General features: G+C 41.6%; 1 protein-coding gene across 2 annotated transcripts in view; it reads left to right on the top strand.

Annotated features, from left to right (window-relative positions):
• Nucleotides 1-24027, top strand: part of LOC118419444 (protocadherin-17-like) — a 48801-nt gene extending 24774 nt beyond the window's left edge. Inside the window, exons 2-4 of one of the 2 annotated variants that reach the window (XM_035825814.1) lie at nt 6122-6320; nt 20898-20997; nt 21930-22279. In XM_035825814.1, coding sequence (XP_035681707.1) covers nt 6122-6320; nt 20898-20997; nt 21930-22101 — 471 coding nt within the window. In that variant the 3' untranslated portion in view covers nt 22102-22279. Of the gene's footprint in view, nt 1-6121; nt 6321-20897; nt 20998-21929 lie in introns of both variants that reach the window. The other variant, XM_035825813.1, reaches the window with a different exon arrangement.
• Nucleotides 24028-24403: the final 376 nt, after the last annotated feature.

The following is a 24403-nucleotide window of genomic DNA, read 5'->3' as shown; positions in this document are numbered from 1 at the left end:
TAACTGTTCAATGATTCTAATCGTTTAGCTGACTGTACAAGATACAAGCAATGATTTGCATAACTTATCTTATGCTAGAATGCTTAAATAGTCTTGACTTGAACAATTAAGTTCACATGAATTTAATTTGTTGGTTCTCGGATCTAAAAAAAGGGAAAACGTAACGAAAACAAAGCTTGAGGACCAAGTTTATGCCTTGGTGCACTCAGTCTTATGTTGTGACTAAAGTCAGATTGAAGTATTCCTCCCTGCCCTCTGCTTTTATGATGTCCACTTGCTTTACTTTCACCTCAAAATGTCCAATAGCCAAGGAGATAAATTGGTGTGGCCTTACAAAAGAACTATGTCTGTCTTATCCAACATGACTGATATGAGAGGCCTTGATCCCTTAGATCTGGATCTGTTTGAACCTGCGTTTCTACCGTTCTCCCCAAACGATCGGGACGTCCCAGCGGGACCAGAAAAAACAGGATCCAATTTGCAGCATGATTCGTCTCCACCGTCGTAAGGTGGTCCCGGGGTAGCTCCGAGCGTACGCTTTGATTTATCTGTCAATCAATCGATCAATTACCCACGGCACATCGTTAGGTGCGGTGATATTGTTTGAAGGAATTGAATGTGCTGAATTGGCATGTTCACTTTCTGATGTCTTGTCTTTTTGTCTTTAGATCTACCATCGTTTGTTGGTCCTTTGATACTATTGACACATGATACTGTTTGATTTATATCTGTCAATCAATCAATCAGTTACCCTCTTTACATCGTTAGGTGCTCTGATATTGTTTGAAGGAATTGAAGCGGAATACAATTGTGCTGAATTGACATGTTGACTTTCATTTTCATCTTTTTGTCTTTAGATCTACCATCGTTCGTTGGTCCTTTGATACTATTGACATACTGTTTGATTTGTGTTTGTCAATCAATCAATCAATTACCCACGGCACATCGTTAGGTGCTCTGATATTGTTTGAAGGAATTGAAGCCAACCGAATACATGTGCTGAATTGGCATGTTCACTTTCTGATAGTCTTTTTGTCTTTAGATCTACCACCGTTTGTTGGTCCTTTGATACTATTGACATACTGTTTGATTTGTGTTTGTCAATCAATCAATCAATTACCCACGGCACATCGTTAGGTGCTGTGATATTGTTTGAAGGAATTGAAGCGGAATACAATTGTGCTGAATTGACATGTTGACTTTCATTTTCATCTTTTTTGTCTTTACCACAGTTTGTTGGTCCTTTGATGATATCGGCATACTGTTTGATTTATGTCTATCAATCAATCAATCAATCAATTACCCCCAGTACATCGTTAGGTGTTACTGTTTGATACTGTATTCACATGACGAATAGGCGTGTCCGCTTTGGTTATCTTCTTGTCTTTGCCATGATTGTAAGTTGGTCCTTGGTTGGTATTTAAGCATAGAGTTTGATTTATGTATGTCAATCAATAACCCATCATAAGATTAAGTTCTGTGATAGGGGTTGGTACCGGTACAGAAAATTCAGGTCCAGGTCCGGTTCAGGTCCAAAGGATCAGGTCCAGGTCCGGACCTGAACCTGTACCTGATGCAGTATGACTCATACCAATGTTCCATTTCACTACATAGAGATCTGTTTGGTGGAGTATTAGACTTACACTGTCGTTCTAAAATCCTTCAACGCTAACTGTAAAACTTGGTAGAAATGACTATAAACTCTACTTTACTTCACTCGTTATTTTCTTCCACCTGCAAGCGCCCAAACGTGTGAATGCCTGATAAAATAATCTGTAAATCTTCTAATCGGTCCAACATCCGGTCCACCTAATTTTTTCAGGTCCAGTTTTTCTGGACCGGTCCAATAAGAAAAACCGGTTTTGTACTGGTACACTGTACCGATACCCAGCCCTATTCTGTGATATTGCTTGGATTCATGCTGTAAAATTAGATTAGTTGTAAGAACAAACTGACTTTCTTTTCAACCTATATTCTTTACATTTTGTCCTCCCTGTTACCATTGTACCTCAATGTCTGTCTGTGTTTCTGGATGTTTGTGGTGAGCATAACTTAAGAACCTCTAGATGGATTGCAATCATGATATTTTGTATGTAGGACTGTAGGACTTGTGTCTATCTGAGCTCAGCTGGTGCCTCTCTTGAAAACAAAGAAAAACTGAAACCACCAATCAATGCAAAGCTATTTGTCTATGTCATGAATTTTGTTTCGGTTAACTTCTGTTATATAATGTTGCACTGAATCTAATCATGTAAGTTTTGGTAAATGCATTGATCAATCAATCTATCAATCTAATCAGTCCATCACTCAGTCGATTACCCGATTTGCATCGTAATATGAGGTGGTGTAAGTCAGTAATGATCAGATGTAGCATCCCTCCGTAAGACGTTGATCTTATTTCGCTTCTTGACTCTTCCTGTCATTGATCCAGTTGTTGATCCATTCATAACTTCATCCTTTCTTCTCTTGACCTCCCTGTATCCCTATTCTTCCTTTTTTTATTACACATTCAACTCAGGATTCTAGCCTACTTGAATTTTTTTCCTTCATCTTATTTGCCATTGACAGAAAGATCATTTCAGACTCTTTTTCCTTTTATTCATATTTGGATATTTCTATTTCTTCAACAACAGAATGGCCTTAAAATTTTTCTCTCATATGCAGTAAAATTTCATCAAAAGACAGGCATTGGCTAGAGCTCTGGTAGTATGTATCACAGTAGCGACACAAAATATTGACTATGCCATCAGTCTTATCAATAATTTCAGAAAGTTGAGAAATTTTAACATTTTCTAACAGCGTCCTATTGGAAATATGAAGAAGCATCTGCAAGCCAAGGCCCCAGAGGCTTCCGCTCACACTGATTGATGAATAATTAGGGATGTGATTTGAGCGAAGATACTAACGGGGTTGGAAGAGTCATCATGGCTTCGCTCTGGGACAATTTAGTTGATACAATCAAATTTCCATCTATTGGTGCCGGGCTGCCATATTTCAGTGATTTTTACGGTCGAACGAGTCTAGACTCAAACGACATGGAACCGTCTGCACTTTGTTTTAACTCCGCAATCTGTTACAGTTACTATCCCACATACATGAAATTACATTTCTTCTGCAATTTGTTTTAGTTATTATTCAAATGTTTACTCTGGAAAATACAATCAGGAAGTTTGGAATGATCTGAGTAGGAATTGATTTGATTGGAAAACAGTGCCAGCATGTCATCCTTCAAAATAATTACCAAAGACAAGCAGCAAAACCAATATGTTCACAAAATGATGATTGAAGGAATAACCAATTATTGCAAAAAGATAGCAGCTACCAGATTGCGGCTCTCAAAAGGTCCAAACCACACATTGCAAATGTCAATTGCTTAGACAAATGTGGTACCAACGCAAAATGCCAAACTTTAAAGCAAAAATGTCAAATTTCACGCTGTCATTTGCAATCCAAAGTTTTCACCATTCTTGCTGTGCAAAGACCTTAAAATCAATGAAAAATGAATAACACTTTGCCAACTTAGCCTTATAGGAGAGCCATACAATTGTACAGACTTGAACCTCCAGTGGGACATCGCAAAAGGTTAAGTTTGCAATCCAAAGTTTTTGCTTTTTCTTGCTGTGCAAAGACCCTAAAATCAATGAAATATAAATAACATTTTGCCAACTTAGGGTAATAGGAGAGCCATACAATTGTACTGACTTGAACCTCCAGTGGGACATCACGAAAGGTTAAGGTTACAATCCAAAGTTTTCGCTTTTCCTTGCTGTGCAAAGACCCTAAAATCAATGAAAAATAAATAATGTTTTGCCAACTGCGTCGTACAATTTTAGAGACTTGAACACCCAGTGGGACATCGCAAAAGGTTAAGGTTGTTGTGATTAATTCTGGAGTGGATTTTTCGGAAAAAGGTACCCGCGCATAAAAGCACAGGCACAACGGGTCTTAAATAATGGGTATCGATTCTGACATTAAGGTCTTCCCCTTTTGCAGTGGCATGATTGATGAGGTGGTAAAATGGGAAGGAAAAAGGTTGGGAGGCTTGTGTAAGGTGGGAGGGCATCCACCTGGTGTCAAGTTCCCGTCTCTGCGTCTTGCCTGGGTGGCGAAGTGGTCAAAGAGACTGTTTCTGAGGATCGAAAGGTTGAAACGTTGAATCAGGGCTGTTATGTTGGTTCTCAGCTGAATGTTATGATGTATCAAATAGTTTTCTTGGCTCTGTGAGTGTAACAAAAAATCAGCAAGAGGACAAGATGGCATCACTGTGTAATTTTTAACGATATTGTTCAGAGTAAGGTCATTAGACCTCTTCAAGGCAATAAACTTAGAAGTTAGACAAAGATCAATAGAGACCAAGATTGGACTATGGTTGCAGCTTCTGTTTTTATGTTGATCTGGCAGTTCAATACAAAATGTATTATCAAAGCTGAGAGGCAACAAGATAAATTGATATAGCTTTAGTTGCCTCTACATTGTCAGTTGATAACACTGAAGCATGGCTCTCTCTTGTTCCTTTCGCTGGGTTTGAGTAATAGAGGTACAAAAGCTTATTTGTCATTTTGTACCCCATGCACAGTCTGGGCACTTTTCTTCACTCTTCTAATGGCCTCCACTGTCGATCTGCTTTCATGTCAGTGACACTATCACCCCAAGCATTTTGCTGGCACCAGTTTGGCTACCGGCTCCTACTGGCTCCAGCATCTAGCCTCCCTTTTATATCAGTCCTAAAACAGAGGGTGTCCATCCCTCTTGCACCCAAGGATGGTTCTTGGATAAAACACTGATTTAAGAAACAGGTAGTTGCAATGACCTGCAGTTACCTCATGCTTAGTGTGTTCTACTGAAGCTGATCATCTGTTATAGCCATTGGCAAACAATGACCAGCTTAAATAATGCTGCTATGATTAAAAGTAAGCCTGATATACCCAATACCCAGGGTTGTTTTCTTGGGCTTGTTTACTCCTTAAAAAAGGGTGTAGTTATGTTTTGTTTTTCTGCATCATTGCAATCTGGAAGCTGAAGATTTTAATCACTTTCCCAACTGACTTCCTTGAATCACCTGCTTGTCGTTGAGGGGCGGCTGCTGTTTTGAGAAGACATATGGTTGCTATGAGGTGTTTCTCCCAAGGCTGTATAAACCCCTGGCCTTTGTTTGGATGATAAACAACCATTGGGAAATCAACTGTTTTAACAGCAGTCCTACCTGTAAGCATTCGAGAGAAGCAAACACAAATCTTTCCATGTGTTTTTTGAAAGGGCAACTAAAAAGGACTTGTGGAGTGCAATTCTATCTTTATTTTGAAATACAGCAACCTTAACTAATCTACAGAAGCATTTGAAAGGCAGAGGAGGAACCAGTCTTCACAAATGTCAAACCTCTTACGTTTCTCGGTGCTTCCCATTTGTTGGTCACACGATCTCCCCTACTCCTCAACACAGTTGCTTTATTTTCAAAGCTGAAAATGGCAAGGGTGGCAGTGGAGGGGGTAACAGGTGGTTGTTATGCCACTCAGGGTGCATGAAAGGCCTAATGGTACCTCCTCAAAGTTGTCAGGATGGTGATGTGATATGTCAATATGGTGTTGTGATTTATGACAACTGCTTAGTGTCTATGGCTGGCCAAACTGAGAAAATTGGACACCTGAAACATTGTAATGCTAACATGATTGGATTTCATAAATACATTGATTTTTACCTAGCCAACAGTGAATGTGCAATCTATCAAATTTGAATGCTATGTATTGTCTTTTCCTTGTTCCAAATATCATTGCTTTTTTTTTTTAAATTCTGAGATAGTATGCAACTATTTTTCTAACACACCGTTTATCTAATTTCTTGGTCCTTGGATTTTAGAAATTATGTTTAATTGGCGTATTAACATGTTAAAAAACGAGTACTGTTTGAGGGAAAGTCTTTATTTTGGTACACACAGTTTCAGGGAGTGAAATCGTTCTGTTTCCTTGACTTTTTCTTTCTCAAATTTTATGTAACGATGCCCGAGAACCAAGAAAATAGATTGGTGTTGGCTTAAATTGATGTTATTGTAATGTAATACAGTAACCACTTCTACCTTTTTATCATCAATTTTGGAGGTAATTGAATTTTTATGTGTCCACCTCAGGTCTCCCGACTTTTAACGAGACTGAAAGGTCAAAACACATCAGACGACAGCCTGAACACGGTACTCAGTAACCATGACAGCGGGCGTGGCGATAGCGACAGGGAGGTTCGTGCAAACAGCGCCTGCGGTTCACCAGTTGACCTTCGACCCCAAAGCTGCGACGGGAGTTCCATGAAAGGAGAAACCGCAAGCGAGACCGGTCAGTACTTCTTTCCTTCCAATCATAATCTGTGGTCAAAGAATGTTGAGTGATGCAAATACTGTTATTCATATTATCAATAGTAGTTTCAGAAATCTTTTCTATACTGAACACTCAAGGGACTCAAGGTGGCCACTATTATAGACAGGTTTTAAAAATGCTTTGGTCAAAAATTGACCACAATACTCAGGTTGTCCATCATAAGGAAATGGTTTGTTTGGACACAGGTGTATCAAAATCTTTCTCAGCTTCAACCAAATATAAGCTGAATTGCAAATAATAATCTTTACAAACACTGCATCATCGAACACACAATTGTCAGATAACAATTAACTCAAATGTTCACTGTAGCCGCAAGTCCTTTATTATACATAAAAATGACCTCGTAAATTTTGAGTCACCAAGTGCACATCTCCACAAAAGATCCTCCGTCAGCAATCTGGTGTGAATCTCTTCCCAAACAGTCAGTTTTTCCCCATAGATCAAGATCGTAGATAAAAGAAGCGCCTCCATTTTCCTTCCCTGCAACATCATTGCAACAGTAGTCGTCAACGTTCGGCCTTGAATACAGTACCGAAGCTCAAGATACCTCCGCCATAAAAATGGGGGTCAGCCATGAAGCGAGCCAAAGCCATCTGGAAATTCTCTCTTTATTGCCTCATCTCCAGCTTGAATCACACTGCATAAAGTATTTATGGAGCCCGGAGTCATTTGAAGTTACCAGGCCCTGCAAATCAGGCTGCGGTGCCGTGTGACATGCAAGTTAGACTCCGTCTTGTGACAGCGTAAGAAAGCTTGTCGCACCCGACGACTGACTGAACGGGGAATATGGGGTGTGAAATTATCCCTACAGGGTGTATCCAGTCACATGACCTGAGTCTTCCTATCAATCAAAAGAGTTTACTTGGCAACGATGTCACAATATTTTGTGATGAACACTGTCTGCCATCTTGATGTTCCTAAATTTTACGTTTTGGTAAATCATAGCTCAAAAATAACATCTGGCTTATGTGCAGTGAAAAGAAAAGTGAATCTGCAGAAAAGAACTTTTCAATAGAATTTAGTTAGCTTACAGATATGTAGCCTGATCAAATCTCGCTTATAGCTGCCCGCCAAACATCTGCCGGCCTGGGCCAGTTACAGTCCTGGACAGCAGAGTTTGTGTTACACAGACTATTAACAGATATTTGCCCCATGTGGTAAAGACTGTCTTTCTTGAATAGGCGTCTTTAGCCAGAGCCAATCTTGCAGGTCTGATGTGAATTAAGATTTTACCAAGGTCAATGTTTTCCCTCCCAATATCTGCCTTAGCTAATGTGGACAGACTAATTCAGCTGGTACGATGTTACTGTTGGGACGAGTAAATAGCCCTATTTGACGTGTGATCGGTGGAGTGAAGTGGTTCGGGGGCATTTCGCCCGCAAGCCCGGAATGATTGCAATCCTTTACGACGTTGTACGTGGCCTGACCTCCGTCGTTGTGTCTGATGTATTCGGCATCTCCCGTCGAGTGGTGGAAAGTTATGTGGTACATCCTCTTACCATTTAATCAACGTGCAAAGTGGGCACCCGGGGTGAAAACGCAAACACACGGAGATTCAAGTCAAGGGGTCGACTCCCACTTTCGCAAAAAGTGGGAGCCCCGAAATGCCCCCACTTCCCAGTAATGCCGCCATGAATACGTCTTTTGGCAATCGCTGCGAGACGTGGAATGTTTTCCCATTTCCCAGTCTGTAGATTGCCCGTGTCAATGAAGACTGATAGAAAAGACTGTGTATGAATGTACCTGTGCTGTGCTCTAAAGGGGAATTGCAATCCCCCACGCTACAAATAGAAGTAGAAAAGTTATGTGAGTAGCCGGGCTGTCTCCTCTCTCTCATTATTTTGAGCCCATTTTGTTGATCTTTGTTGTCAACTCTGTGCTTTTATTAAAGCTTTGCAAAAATATATTTTCATCAGTTTCATGTCTGACTTATAAAGTTCAGATTTTTCAGATGGGCAGGATGAAATTTTGTTTGTCCCAACAAGGAAATTTCTGTCCCCTTATAAGACAGCCCTGGTTAGGAGGGTGCTATGGTAGTCCCCATTGCCTAATCTAATGCTGATATAAACGCAAAAATATACTTTTTGAGCCTCGTCTGGCTGCCACCGGTGCCCCTTATTTTTATAATTTGGGTACTATGCTGCTCGCGTATTTTCGTCATGCCAAAATAGCTTGAGGTTACCTTTTCTGTCTTCATCGATAACTCCACATTCGTCATCTAATTCATTATGCTCTGATGGACGCTAAGTTGTCGGCTTCCAAATTGTCTAACCTTGACGTCGGCAATCCTTCTCACGCAGAGCATCTAGCCTGAGGACATTTCTCGCTCTATCTTCATTGAGATCTAAACTAACCCCAAATTGGCGGGTTCAGTCTTCATTTCCCAGGCAGGGTACATCACTGAGCTAATGGCCGCGAGTGGAAATGGCCGATTCTTTGTCTTCTCGGCTCTTTTAATAGCCTTGTCCCAGAACTATGGCCATCAGAGGTGGAGAGTACACAAAGACTGGGTAGTTTAGAGGCGGGCCCGAATGATCACCACTTAACGTCCAAACAGTTTAACATACATGTATGTGTGTGATGGTGGGAATTCGTCACTTTGCCATCACAAAGTAAATTATTTGATATCTAAGGACCTCCAAAATGGGAAAATCTAACTAATTTGTCTTGACAATAAAGAAATAGGCTATCAACGCATTATCTACAGAATTAACATGGTAGGTCCACCAATGGTTTTCAATGATAGCTGCATGTCGCCCGAGATATGAATACACCATATGAATAGCTCATAGACAGAGCATGCTCATATGCGGCTGCAACTGCAAGTCAGTGTTTGATAACTCCATTGGCAAGAAGTGCAAGATTGGTCCTGGCCAGGATACAAACTCTCCACAACTGTCCTGATGGCTCAACTGTCTTTTAGCATAAGTGCAACCCAGGTTAGTTTGTGTCTGCTCCAACAGTTGCACCCTCCAACTATATGTGACTACCAGAGCAGACACAAGCTAAGCAGGATGGCACCCAGGCTAATTGTGTGCCCCGAGATTGACATACCTTGTGGCACTAAGCCTGGCATTTGCTAATCTCATTACGTTAGATCTGGTTTATGTTCTTATTATCGAGAATTGGGTTAAGAGTGGTCAGCGGGCACTAGGTTCATCGTATTAAGATTGAGATTAAGAGAAGTGGCTAACGCATTGGCGCCATGACTAAGAAGTCAGCAATCCACAACACAAGGTTGGGGGTTCGAATTCCGGTTGGTTTTCTGATCGCCAGTATTTTCTCTTTACTGATACATGTAGGTAAAGGCGAACCTGTCTATAGTGACCACTCACTGAAACAATGTGAACAGGTGGCCATTATACACAGGGGTTGACTAACAACTGGAACAGTGGGGAAAATAATCAGGGCACCATGGCCAGTGGTTCCTATGCAGAGGTGGTCGCCAGTACACTTGTCTTACTTGCAAATCCTTGGAAGGGGACATTGCCCCAAAGGTCCCATGTTTTATAAGTAGATCCATACCTTGAGTGAGTCAAAGACCTCACCAGACTTGTCAATAAGTACAAGTGTATACATCCTGGCAAAATCAGTCCCTAACTCTCCAGCTAGCCCCTAATGACAGCCTTTTGGCTACCTGGGCAACTGAGAGAATGGAAAAAAATCTTATTTTTGTGGATACAATCGATGGCACATTAGGGACAGCGATGCATCAGTCCCATGGCAGAAATGATATGGATTCCCACAAACGATTTTGGCCATAACCCTCCATCATTGGAATGTAATCTCCCAAAAATTCATTCCGGTTTCTGGAAAATGACACTTTCTTTTGCCTGGGATTGTCCTTTTCGGTTCACCTCTACAAATTGTCCCAGGTTGGACATAAAAGGTCCTTTAATAGCAGCAAGATTTATCAATCACCTGTGACCTAGTTAGAGAAACCTTAAGATATAGAATGACCATTCGGGGAAAGATTCTGCGTAGCGTATGTTCCCGTACCGTTGACCCCGTATTTCAAACTGTGAAATGAAATATACTTAATCGCTCCAAAGAGAAATAACGCAACCTGCGCTGATGGCCAGACATTGATCCAAAGATGACAATAAGAGTGAAAGCAAGGTCTATTACCGGAATCTAAAAGACGGACCATATGGCGGGCCACGCTATTGGATTGCAGATAAAAGTTGGCCCGCTATTAAATCAATTCCTGTTTCTTTACACAAACGCAGATCTATCATAATCGCATCATTGTGACACCTACACTATACCTGTACAATTAGATTTTCTTTCATGATCTAAGAGGTGCACAATAGGCTGATTAGGTGAGGTACAACCACTGTGTGCGGAAGGAGACAGTTTGCAAGACTGCTTGGGTTATTAGTATTCCGTAGGAAGCACGGAGGCATGGGAGGGAATGGGCCTCGGTATCTAAATTGAAAATGATGCCGGAAAATGTGCAGGAGTCTCTGACCCGTGGCAGAGTCGAAAATCCCACCATTTAATACGACGATGGCCTTGTGACGCCAGCTGGGTGCTTTGTCCTTCTTCGAGAGCGCTCTTCGAGGGCCATAACAAACATGGCAACACTCAGCCGAGCAGTCGATGGATCCCGAATATATGAAATTATGATTTGAAGCTGAAAGCTGCAACCCCGAAGCACCTGTGCCTCGACAGTGAAAAATCTTGTGCACTCAGACATTAATGGCGTATTGACCTGATAGCCACACTTGTGGTTCTCTCGGCAAATCGCTATTTGATTTTGCGCCAGCATGCTGCACTGATATTTCCCAATGTTGATTTCGCATTTGACACCGAGGGCTACACAGATAAGATAGAGCCGCAATCGGTCCAGAAATGGCCCAAATATCACACGCCAGTGGTCCCAGAGCAATGATAGCGCAGACTTCCGTTCTGTGATAGCTCCTTGAGTGAAATCTAAAACAGTTTTGATATTAAGTAATATCTGATAATTGCCGCTGAATGCATTACGGTCTGCATTTAAGATTAAGACGATCTGCGTATGAATGGCACTAGAGGTATTGTTGACTCCTACATAATGCAGTGTGCATTCTGATTCAGACTCAATTTCGTGGTCAATTCAAACCATAACAATGCACGGCAAGAAAAGATCCCCAAAGCAAACTATGGAAGCAAGGAGCTTTTGGCCATACAAAAGCATGTTTCTCGGGAATTCAGAGTTTAAAGAATTTGATCCGATCATTTTAGGTGGCCAGCCTATATATGACAATCAAAATCAAAATCCGATTTGGCAAGCTTAGTATGAACAGGGCTTAAATGAGCAAATTTCTACAAATGATGCCCCCAATAAATCTGCACTTCAGACAGCTCAGGTTACAAATTAACACTCCATGTGTCATGGCTAATTATTTTAGACGGAGTTTTTTTTACACATGGCCCTTAGCAATCTAAGAGTTAAACCTTTCCCTTCCCTTTTGTCAAGCCTTATTTCTAGTGGATATCTTATCTTGAGTTGGCAGCCTTCCGAGATATTTTTAATCTGTGGAAAAGTTTGCCGTGCGCCTGATAGCCCTGGCGGCCTACAGACAGGTGGATCGACCTGGCATTTTGATATAAATTGAGTATTGACCCGACGGGTTGGTATGAGAATCGGATGACCAATTGGGGACCCTCGATGCCACGGCCCGTCTGGTAGCAAGCCTCCAGGAGTGAACCCTACACAGGTCGTCGGTCCTAGGGAGGTGTACGAAATAGTTTTCCTTTGGCTGCTGAAGGAGCGCTGTTTTACAAATTGGGTCACGGAAACTTGATTACATGCATGACGTGCTTTTCTGAGAGCTCAATATGATGAGAGAGGGCAGAAAAAAGAAAGTAACAAGCAATTTCAGCTTCTTCTTTGTTTAATAAAAAGAGAATGCTTACCTTCCAGGGCCATTCAATCGAACACAAATCAAACACAATTTGGAGAGCTCAATTATATGATGTGCAAATGCAGAAAAGAAGGAAACTTGCAAGTAATTTTGGGTCTTTTTACAATGAGCCATTTTATGAGTGTTCTTTTAACAATGATTGCAACAAACTGCAGATTCTGTAATAAGAACTCCACATACGTAGTAGAAACGCTTAAAATAAATTAAGATTGACCCGCCAAAAAGATAACTTGATGGCTTTCAGTAGGCATCACATACAGTAATTCTTTTTTCTACATTGCAATATGAATTATGCAGGATCATGTCCTGGTCTTATGAATTTTTTTTTTGCTGTGAAATCTTTTGCCTGGGTGGCCAGAATGGCTGCTGCCATGGATTAAAAAAGAAACAAGCCACCGCCTCATTTGTTACAACGTAAAACCTACTTTTTCAGTTCGATGCACACAATTTTCTGATGGCTTAGGCAAGAACTCCGGACGGAATAAGTCGGATCAACTTCAAAAGAAGCTGGGTCTTGATCAAACCGATCTGCCATTGAATATTCAACCTAAAAACAATCAATGATCCAACCCCAGGGGGAAATTCTGCTCCATTTAGCACATAAAAGAGAAAAATCTGAAACAAAATTTGTACTTAGACAAAAGATGTTCTCAAGGCTTTCCAATTTTGAAACAGGGTTGGAAAGCCAGTTAGAAGGATTAAGACCTACTACCTTGATAACCATCTGTCCATTAGTAAATCAATAAGGCCCAGCTTTAGGAATTGCAGTATTCCCTTGTAATAGTCTCAGTGCTTGTATCTTTATGGACTCAATTTTTTTTTACTTTTAAGTTTTTTGAAGTGAGATAAGCATGATGATTAATTTCTCTCTCTCTCTCTTTCTCTCTCTCCATCAACCATTAAATATTGTATTATATAAAACTTCATATATCTACCCCCTTCCAAACCATTCTGATGGTATGATCTTTAGAAACTTTTTGACAAAGATTTCTAATTATGATAGCTTTATGCTGCGGCAAGCGTTTGAAGAATAACAAACTGGCATGCTAGGTACAATATTTGCCGCGCTGCATAGTTACTCGCCGAATCAAGAATGTGTCTTTCGTGGATCTGCTAATAGGTTGTGAGATTGAAGAGGGATGTTGACAAGTTCTCATTTACTGCAGCAAATTAGCTCATTCAGTATCGGAGAATAGACAGTAGGACACCATTCATAGGTGCTGGAGTTGGTATTTCGATGACGTCTGGTCTTTCAGCACCGTAGATCATCAGCTCGCATTTCAATCAGTGCCACTGAGGAACAGCAATTGCAACAAACAGATTATCAACATCAGACAAAAAAAGTTTCCTGGTCTTTCATGTATTGAAAAATCATGTTATTTGCAAATTAGGTAGAGATAAACATTGTGTAGAGATCAGCCTTTTGGATCAACACCTACAGTTCTTAAATTGCTTATGAGAAACATGGCAATAATTATACAGCACCATCAACATCATAGGAAATGATTCTTGATCTTGAAGTATACACACATCTTTGCAGCAAACAGAAAAGCTTTCTGCCCATCCTATATGTCCTAGATATGTACAGTACAGATCAACAGCTACAGTTTTTTAATTGCTTCTGCACATGCACAATCAACGTCATATATAGGAAAAGATTCCTAGTTCTTTTTAATCTAGAGATCAGAAAACAGCTTTCCGCCCCTCCTAGATGTGTGCAGTAGGTGATCAGACCGTTAGCATATTAAGAGGTTAACCTGCTCTCCGGCAGGGCTGTATCGACGAGAACATGCTCAGCGTAATTGATCTTTCAAAGAGTAATTTGTGAAGCAGATTAACACCGAGGTCTCCCCGACCACACCCCGAGAATTTTCCGCTCTTACTTCTCGCCCGTCCTTATCAAAAGACGCTCATCGTCGATGATTCCGTAATGTGTAGCACATTTGTATGGAGGAGGTGAAGGTGCGTTTTGCTTCCCCGTAATCCATTTCTTAGGATGCTGCAAGGAAACTTAATGGTTATCTTGTGGATTCAGCAGGTTTTGGAGGCGCGGCGCATCCACACTGTGCCGGCCCTGATAACATTGAGGTAACAGCCTGCGCATCGGCGCAACACTACATGCATTCTTCATCAAGATCGAAGCTAAGAAATATGTAGGAACTGGGACGGCCGATCGATCCTTTGTTTCCCGGCCCAGCTCGGGGGGACTCCTCCCCTGCCTTCATCAAAGTGCTGCACTTCTCAGAGCTGAAGGCAATGAATAGAGAAGAGGCTGCATCAGTAGGCAGTCGGCATCGGAGGGATTTCTTATTGATGTATCATAAATCAGTGGGCATCGATTCTCAACGACAATATGTAAATACTTCCCCTCATCTGCAGTACTAGGGGACCAGGAATTCTGCAATTTAGATTCCATGGAGGAGGAGATGGGACGATCGGAACGCTCCTCTCATCAGAGGGATCAACCCATAAGTTTCAATTTCCTCAACAAAAAAAAAGAAGATTACATCACATGTCCAGAAGGGTATCTTCATGGTGGTGAATGCGGCAATAAAATCATTCCGGCTTTCAGATCGCATTGATCCTTAGATTTGCGCCAGGTCGGCGGACCGTGGCCATTAGCGAATCAGGAGCGTTTTACGTAAGCCAAACTGCCCGTCGGTTGAAAACACTTTTCTTTCGAGGGTGCCGTTTCGTTGGCGAATTGTCGCTGCATTCCTCCTTCCCAGCTTATCACAGCTTATATGGCAAAATCAATATACCAACAAACTGAAAGGATCTGAGCATCTTTCTGCCTGGTGAATTGCAGATTTCCATCCTCTTTATTGACCTGAGCCAAACGTTTTACAGCCAGGTTTGGGGATGTATCAGAGATGCATAAAATTCTAATGACTCCTGCAAGGTGATTCTTTGCGCAACAAGATCTTGTCAGTTTACACATCCTAGCAAAATGATTCCTTCTAGGAGCATGTCTTAAGATTTGAAACCCTCCCTGATGCTGCCCACTGAAGCGCGCATGAAGACAAATTGCCCGATGCAAGAAGTGTGCTATTATCGATGGCAAAATGGAATTCCACCATTTCCAAATGAAGACTGATCCGTCGCTATAGGTAGCCAGGGGCTTGCGTCTTGGGCCCGGCAAGCTTCGGACTCATTTGCGGACAGGGGAGGATCAATGCATCAGCTTATCCCGGCCGCCTTATTAGCAAAGCACACCACATAAGGCCCGAACACACAATAAACCGGGAATTATGCTACCATTTCTTATCGGCTGATTTCCCGACGAAGCAAAGCGGATTGCAAAGCCGACTCGTGCCCTGGGATTACCCGAGTTGCCGTCAAAGCTTAGACAGGCGTGGGGAATAGGAGAGTCAAGCAGGGAATGTTGATTGTGGTGTGATGGTGGAAGGAGGCATTCTGTTGGGGGATCTCTTAACAGGTGGAAATGATAAAAGTTAGAGGAAACCTGAATCAGAAAGAGTTAGTCCTTGTTAATTTTGTTTAAAGAACCATTATTTTTGTGGCCTTGCGCCGCAGCAGAGTGAATAGGAACCTGAATCGCCCAGAGTACTAAAAAAGAGTCCGCTCTTGAAGACACGTTTAAAGGCCATCTTTTACAAGGCCATTTGGGGCTGATGATGTGTGGTGCGTAGATGGGGTTCTGATAGCAGAGTGCAAAAAGGTTAAGTTCCAAAAAGATCTTGGCAATGACAAATCTCATCTTTTGCGGGCTCTCCGCTGCGAGCGACGCCGTTTTCAAAAGGCCTGAGCCGGAGAGGCATTCATGCATGGAGACACAGGTACATCCATTACCAAAGCATTACGGCATCACAAAGTCATTGGCCGAGTCTGTGCACTTGACCAGGAGTCAAGGGCTCGGGGTGTGGCAATACAAAAACATGAAGTGGATGGATTTGAGGGGTCGATTTTTGCTCCAGCAGGGCCGACATGCGTGGAAGAACTGTCTTGTTGCTGTGCGGGGGAGTTGGGTTGAATTTGTGTCTTTGTAGCATCTGAAGCAGTCAGTGAGGCTCTGGGTGATAATTTAGTGTAGCTCTTCCGATCATGAAATATCATCTGATTACTGGAGATCAGATAGATACACAAATTTGTACTTGTATAAATGCAGGCTGACATACATGGTTGAACTGTCTTCTCGCTGCTCATGCGGGGGATGAATTTGTGTCTTTGTAGCGCTGAGGCTCTGGGTGGTGATTTAATGTTAGCTTATTTCTTCTTATGATTACTGGAGCAGAATAGATACACAACTTGTAACTATAACTTTTATTTCTTCCTGTGTATACAGGTGTAGAAACCTTTTCATACTTATGCCTTGTCAATCAAGACTTCAAATATTCCATATAATCAAGCATTCCAGTTATGAAATATGAACAGATAAATACACACCTTTGTACTTGTATATTTTTAACTTCTTTCTGTGTTTGTACAAGTAGGTGTAGAAGACCTTTTCAAACTTGTTCCAGGTCAATAAAGACTCAGTATTCCAGTTCTGAAATATGATAAGGCATTCTTATACTCTCCAAGGATCCCCGAGATAGCCATGCATACAGGTGTATAATGAGAGAAAACCCTACTGACAAAGGTGGGTATAAATCACACTTCAAGTATCTTGTCGGTTGCTTGAAGGAATCATCAAGGATTCTCCGCGCGGTCCCTCAGTTCTCCCGTAGAATGCAGATGTGACATTCTCTCTTAACTGTATCAGGAGAGAGAAATAAAGGCGGGTTCTCGCTAGTTTAAGGATATCGTAAAGGGAATCACTACCTCGTGAAACGGTGCCCTTCCTGGATCTGATTTACGATGCTCACGTTCAAGACTGCAAATTTGGTGGGGAGCTGTTCAGAAGTTCAAAATGAGGCGACAGAAGACATGTAGTTGTCAGTTAGGAAGTCTGTCACCAGCTTGGACTGTATATCAAAGACTGTGGCCATAAAATACATCTTTTTATAATAGTTTCAAGGGATTTAGAGTTTTGTCTTGGTTCAGTTCAGTTGCAAGATATTGCAAGATCAGTAGGTTCATGACATTGTTGGTGCAAACCTGCCCTTTTGCAATCTACCTGTGCAAAGATGTCCTTCTCTTAGACATTATTCATTACCTTACCTTACCTTAGTCCTTAGGTCTTCCCGTGCCGTAAGGCACATAAGGCAGCAAGCTTCCATCGTCCTCTGTCGTGAGGGAAATGCTTTCATAGCTTATGACAACAAGCTTTCATATCTTGAAAGTCATTGAATGAAGCATCTGCTTATTCCTTCACTTATGGTGAATTATTCTTCAGAAGTACTGTACTTCTGAAGAATACAGAAACAGTGCAGATCCTAAAAGACAAAATCAGAAACTCGGATACTGTTTTATTCCAGGAAGTCATTAAAGACTGTAAATCTGCCTGTTCTTTTACAGGCAGTGATGCAGTAAGCTGCATCTGACTGCTACAGACCAATGAGATGGTTTGGCTGAGATAAAACAAAATGAAAGAAGCTGAGCCTTCTCGTCAAACCTTTTACAAGTGTACCGGAAATAAACACCTCAAATTGGACTTCTTAATATGAGACAACACCAATTTGTGTTCCTGGTTACACAATTTCAGACTTTCCGAATCAAAAATTCAATGCATACGATGCAATCCAAATGCAGGACTGAAGGAAAAATTAATTTTGTCACTATAACGCTGGTTCACCTTTATCCATGGGGTAACCTATATCAGGGTATACCCTGGGGATGCCAAGTTGACGGTAGTTTGAACTTGCAATAGTTTAAAGTTTCAAAAGTCTGCAGTTTGAAACCACTGTCCCTCGTCTTGATATCCCAATGTAAATACCTAGTTTTAGAAAATGGACAATCACATACTTTAGGTTACCCTGTGGATAAAGGGTAACTAACGTTATTCCTTCAAACAATTTTGTGTACCAACCTGAAGTTACAGACTACATGTACATGTAAACACTGTTTTTTTATGTTGAATGTCTGGCTTAACATTTTCTTAAATCTGGGAATAACCAAGTCATTAAATTGGTGGAGCCTAAAGTGGGATATGAGCCTCCTCGTTGATAAAACTCTCTCAGGATATGGGCAGTTACTGTATCAGTGGGAGGCGTCATTTTATTTATTAGTCCACACGCACCTGATTTCATGGATGAGATTCTTCCGAGACCCCATTCCACTATCTAACACTAACAGCAGAAAAAGTGCTGAAAGAAAGGGAAAGAATATGAACCCCAAAGAATGAAATTAAAGATTTACCATAAAACTTGTGAAAAGACTAATTTTGAAAACATTGTATGATGAATCTATTGGAACATTAGGGACACATAAAGAACAGAGGTTTGAGTTTTGTAAATATATCATTTATCTGTCAGTCCCTTTGTGCCCATTTACCACAAATCAGGACCGTTGAGTATACAGTGCAGTAGCTATAATTAGAACGTTATTACCATACATAACTGTTAGTACCCCCTCTGGCAACAGTTAGATAGTGTTTGTTTTAAAAGCGGTGCTTTTGCGAGAGCTGTCTCGATGAGTTATTCGGTATGCACCGGGAGTTTCTGTCATACAAGCGCCCAAGATAAAACTTTATAGTGTATCAAAAGGAAGTGGAAATGTCAGTCGAAACCTAACTGGCCACCTGCGCAGGATATTCCTTGTGCTTGGAAATGACTCATGCACAAAATGAGATGGAATGGCCCATAAAAATGTAGACAGAGCAGGCCCTATAAACCAAAGCCTATTCGGCCGGGGGTAATATAATTATGCTGTAAAACCAATTTCATCTGTGGCATGTTTGCCGAAGACGACGATAATGATGAAAATTTCGCCATTCAGGGCCCCTGAGATAGCTGTATAGGATCTGTGTTACATTGTATAAGCATCAAATCCTTATTGGTTTTCGTAATACTGTTACAGAGAGAAATAGAGTCTGACACTGAGTCACCTGCAATTTTTCCTTAACCCTCTCCCTACCGCCTAACCCAATATCTGATACAAATTTGGTGCGAAACTGGCTGCCTTAGCAAACTGATGGTTAAATCTGCTGACTTGAAATGTATTTACAACACTTCATGTCATACAATCACTTTTATTGTAGAGGTATTTCTTTAAAATGACAGTTGTAATCCCTAATTTCGAATCGCAGGCCATCTGGCCTTGAAAATCTCTATTCAGAAGAGGGAAGCGTGGCTTTATTGGCTGTCTAGAGCAACTCATCTGTCTTAGTTACATGTCTCTCTCTTTCTGATTGAGTTCATGAATAGGACACGAGATGGAGTCACGCTTGAAAAATGATGTTTTGTAGCTGCCAATCGACAACCAAAATTGGTCTAATCTGCAAGAATTGCTGTAAAATCGGCAACATCGAAGTTACAGAGATATGTTTGAAGGTGTGATTTTCTTTGAATTTTGCACCATACACCATTTTTACATACAGGAGAAATGTTAGCAAACGCAGTGTGCCTTTGCCCCTCAATTCCAGTGTTATTACAGCCTCGTTACTTGTTTTGCTTGGGTGAACCGTAATAGGACGGCCGGTATGATGTCTTGCTCATTCTCGTCTTCGCACGGTAATGGGGAACCGAACACATCGTCGAGCGGAGTGCTACCCTTTAATTTTATCCCCATCAATGGGGGACATCTGTCTCTTAAATTCCTGGGTCTTTAGATACTCATCAGGTTGCGAGGTTGAGTAAGCAGTAATGGGCACCTTAACTCGAGCATCGTCGCGCCGAGCCTCGCCGCATGGGCAGGTGTGTGCGAGGTAAAACAGCTTGGCCCTTTCTTATCCTTTGTCGTTCCACCAAATGTTCGACTTCAGTGTTTTCTATAACAAACAGCTCAATTATCTGCGAGCGTCGGACGTTAACAAAACAGCGCCAAGGTGTGTGGAGAATTTTTGAGGACCGGTTTCGCTCGCTCCCAGCCGGGAAAATTGGTACGTCTGGTCCCCCTTACCAACCTCCGGGCCTCATGAAAATACATGAGGACGCGAAGCCATTGTCCGTCGCATCCCTCACTGGCTGGGGTCGGACCAATTTTGAGATGTCCAGGGGTGATAATAGCGGTGGGATGAGCAGGGACAGATGCAGCTGCGGTTAACAAAGCCCTCCACGTAACAAAGCCACGATCTAGCGCTGAGTAACCCCCACTTCTGGATCAAATGGTTTGGGGTTCGAATCTCGGCCCACTTGTCAGTGGTCTCATCTCTGAGTTGCTCCCTTCTGATAGGGGTCACTGTTCTTCAGTCTTTAGAGTGTTCATTAAACTCTTTGTACTCCGTGTAGAAAACCGGCAACACCTGTCAATGGGAGTAGGAACTAGAGTGTGATGGCAAAACCCCACTTCCCTGTTACCCAAAGCTTAGAATAGATGTTATAATGTTGCTTCCATGTTTCTATTCAAGAAATAGATGAAAACTGCCTTTCCCTACCTAGGGCACAACATTGCAGGCTGCTAAGGGTTCTTTGTCAGAACATTTAGATTCTAAGTCAACCCTAACCACAAGACCACCTTGCCACTTAAGTTTAAGGCCATCTTGGACACCATTGGAGGCATCTCTTCCAAAATGATCATGAAAGAAATTACAATGAAGGCCTCCAACATGTTCCCACATATACAGGTAGGAGGTTTCCAGGACGATGCGTTGTGGTGCAACCTATGAGGGGGCGACAACACCTCGGGACTTTCAGTTCAAACTACGACTCCTACAGTCCCCCAAGGCATGATACATCATGATGATTTTTACCCCCTCCTCGACCTCTCCCGAAAAATAACCACAACCTTTTTGTTTTGTTTCAGAAGTTTTACCCTTCCTCCACTTACCCTAAATGGTGACCCACGATAAAAGAAATAACTTCAACCATAACTCTCTGAAATAAACACTCTAAAGGCCACACCAATTTCATGTCTTGGTTCTCAGACTTCTTAAGAATATGCTAACCTTTGAAAAATAGCCTAAAGAAATTTTAAAGCTTACTCATCTGTCCCAGAACTAAGGCAAGAAATTGGTGTGGTCTTAACAAGATTTCTAAAGGCTCTGCAACAAATAATGGTGATCGCACTGTTTCCTTTCTTAATATTCTTACCTGGTGGAAATAAATTAGTTTACCACAGTTACATCTGGGACTTACACCTCTTTAACTCTCATCATTTTTTTTTCAGTTCATACACTGTTATAAGCTCAGTATCTTACATTATATATGCATAACACAAGAAATGCTGCTGCAAGAGATCATAAATTCATTTTGTGATGAATTTTATTTTATGATGAACATGTTGAGGTAACACCAGTCATGAACATGGTTGAAGGAATCGTTGGAGTAAAACAAAAATCAGTAGAGGAACAAATAAAGAAAACTATGACAAAAAGATCATGTCCAATGTTTTTTTGGTCATTTCCAAGTCAAAGACAATCTGTAGAAAAAAAGGAAATACAACCAGATTGAAATACTCAAATACATCAACATTTTCTACATTAATTTCCTATTTGAGTCACTACAATCTCATTTGGCTTTCCTCTGCTGGTGTGGCCTAACTGTGAATCCATTCTACAATTTTCTGACTATGACAAACCTTTGCTGGTGAAACCCGGATGAATGATGATGTTGACCATTTTTTTTCTGACACTCTTTCTTTCTTTTTCCTCACACAGAACCAGACCTGCCGCCGCCGCCGCCCCCTACTACCGTCCTGTCCCGGTGCACCTCGGAGTGTCGCATCCTTGGACATTCCGACCGATGCTGGATGCCGGTTCCCCCAAACAACCATATCCCCAATCCAAGCACTACTGGAAACAGCCGTTCTTCCCCTACTCACCCGAGTAACATCGTCAAGGCCTCGAAAAACCTCTCCCCCAACCACAAACTCCACAGCCCCGAAAACCTGAAAATCCTGGGTCGTGTTAAGGACCTGCACAACGAAGTGATGAACCACATCGCGAATCAACCGCGAGAAAACGTGTCAAACAGCAGGAAGAACCACCACGTGACTTTCTCGGACCAGAGGCCGTCGCCCTCCGGGCACGCGTACACGTCCCCGAGTCACAAAAACCTGGACAACCCCGAGGAAAACATAAAATATGTTCCTTACTACGACGACCCAAGATTTACAGGCCACGAGGGGCCGAGAATGAGCAAGAAGCCGCTGTGCTTGAGCACGTTTGATCCGCACGGCACCATAAGGAGTACCATGAACAGTCGGCTGAGTGCAGCGAGTTCAGACGACAGCCACGAACCGAGTTTGTACCATGGTCGAGACATGGTGGATTTATTGGACGCTGTACGGCAAAGTCCGACGAGCACGCTATAGCCCTCGCACAACAGAGACTGGTTCTTAATGGACCTATGTGTAATGTAATCTCTCCAAGCAGATGTAGCAGTTGGGCATGTTTTGAGCCTAATTGGCAGATTATCCAAAGCTTGGTTCAACAGTCGAAGCACAGGGGAAATTCAGGAGAAACACAGCATGCAGTTATATGCATGCAGAGATATCTCTGAGTGTTTTCTCCTGACAATTTTTCCTTACAGTTTTTCTGAAGGAGCACATTTCTTACAGTCACCTATCTGGCTGTAAAAAAATGTGGCCGTCCAGAAAAATGTACAGACGATCTCCAGAAAGACAAAAACACCACCAAATGTGCTCAAAACAACTCCAACTCCTATGTCTGCTTGGAGAATATGTGAAATGTACAAAAGAAAGTTTTAAAAGGGCCGCTACAGGGAGAAGCTCTCACCTCAACAGCACAGGGATGAATGAAAATCATCAAAATCGTTGGTCAACATTACATATTAAAGATCGCTATTATCTGTGAAAATTGAAGAGACACTTGCTATAAGCAGTGGAAATGTAAATTATAAGATGTGCAGAGTCTATTGTAACGTTTGCTTTGTATTGTTGGACCAAAGCATTGCCTCTCTTCAATCTGCTCCTCATCACACAAATGCTTACAACATCCCGTGAGGGTTCTGCTGCAAGTTATGGCTCATTTTCAATAAAATTATGATAGTATTTAAAGGATATTGAGAGAGAAAGCTATTAAAGAATCAGATTTGATATGTTGGAAAAACTGAAATTTGTACAGGCACACTATTTTTGTGACGCACTACGCCGAATAGGTTGCAAATTAGTACTTGAATCCACTATATTTTTTTGTGATGAAAGCTTAATGTTAATGTTGTTGTTGAATGATATGAAATTGTGAATAGATTTGTCACCTTGTTTATAGCATGATGTTCATCCTACAAACTCTCTCTTTTGAGGAACGATGATCTGTAGCCTGTGTCGCTTGCACACTTTGGGCTACTCCAATTTACTTCCTTGGTTTTCAGACATTTTGAGGTGAAAAAAATAGCAAGTGGAGCACAAAACAGGGAGGAAAACTTCAATCTGACTGTATTCACAGCATAAAACTGAGTGTGCCAAGATATAAACCTGGTCCTCATGCTTTAATTCTGTCATGTTTCTCAAATTAAGCATATTTTCTAAGAATCTGAGAACCTAGAAATCAAACTGGAGTGGCCTTTGGTGAACTATGAAATAGTGTATGCATCGAGTGAATTTGGAGAAAGCCAGCTCAACTGAAGAGCAATGGGACAATGGTGGTTTGTTGTGACAGCGTTAAGCAACTTTTGTTATGCTAAAAGACAAGCACCGTTACATCAATTCCTCCCATTCCATACGCACTCAAGCTTCAGCCTCATGCCGTCTCGTCTTTGTTATGTTAATAAAAGTTGTACATACTTCACTTCCAACTCTATTCTCCTCGTCTCACTGAATTATCAATATTTTCCTTTTCCCAGGGCCCTCAAGGTGGTCAGATTTTCTGGTCGGTGAGTTTAGCAGGGCCCCATACTTTCTTCCCGGGAGATGTTATTCTTTGCAAATCTGATTTTCTTAATCCGGCCAGTGCGAAATCCTGTCAAAAGGGGAAAAAGTAATCTTCTTTTCTCTATCCTGTTGAAGGTATTGAGTTAAAGCTGTTTGCAAAGCTGGAGGATTTGGCCAGTGCGGGGCCTCCAGGGTTGGAAAATGATACACAAAACATGATTACTTTCAGTTTTGTCAAATGAATACTGGTAGATAAGATACAGAGTGACTCAAAACTTTATTCAGGATAAAAAATGCTTG

This window comes from Branchiostoma floridae, chromosome 7 (assembly GCF_000003815.2).
Source record: "Branchiostoma floridae strain S238N-H82 chromosome 7, Bfl_VNyyK, whole genome shotgun sequence".
Taxonomy (NCBI): domain Eukaryota; kingdom Metazoa; phylum Chordata; class Leptocardii; order Amphioxiformes; family Branchiostomatidae; genus Branchiostoma; species Branchiostoma floridae.
The sequence above is the reverse complement of the archived record's forward strand: the minus strand, read 5'-3'. Positions and strand labels throughout refer to the sequence as shown.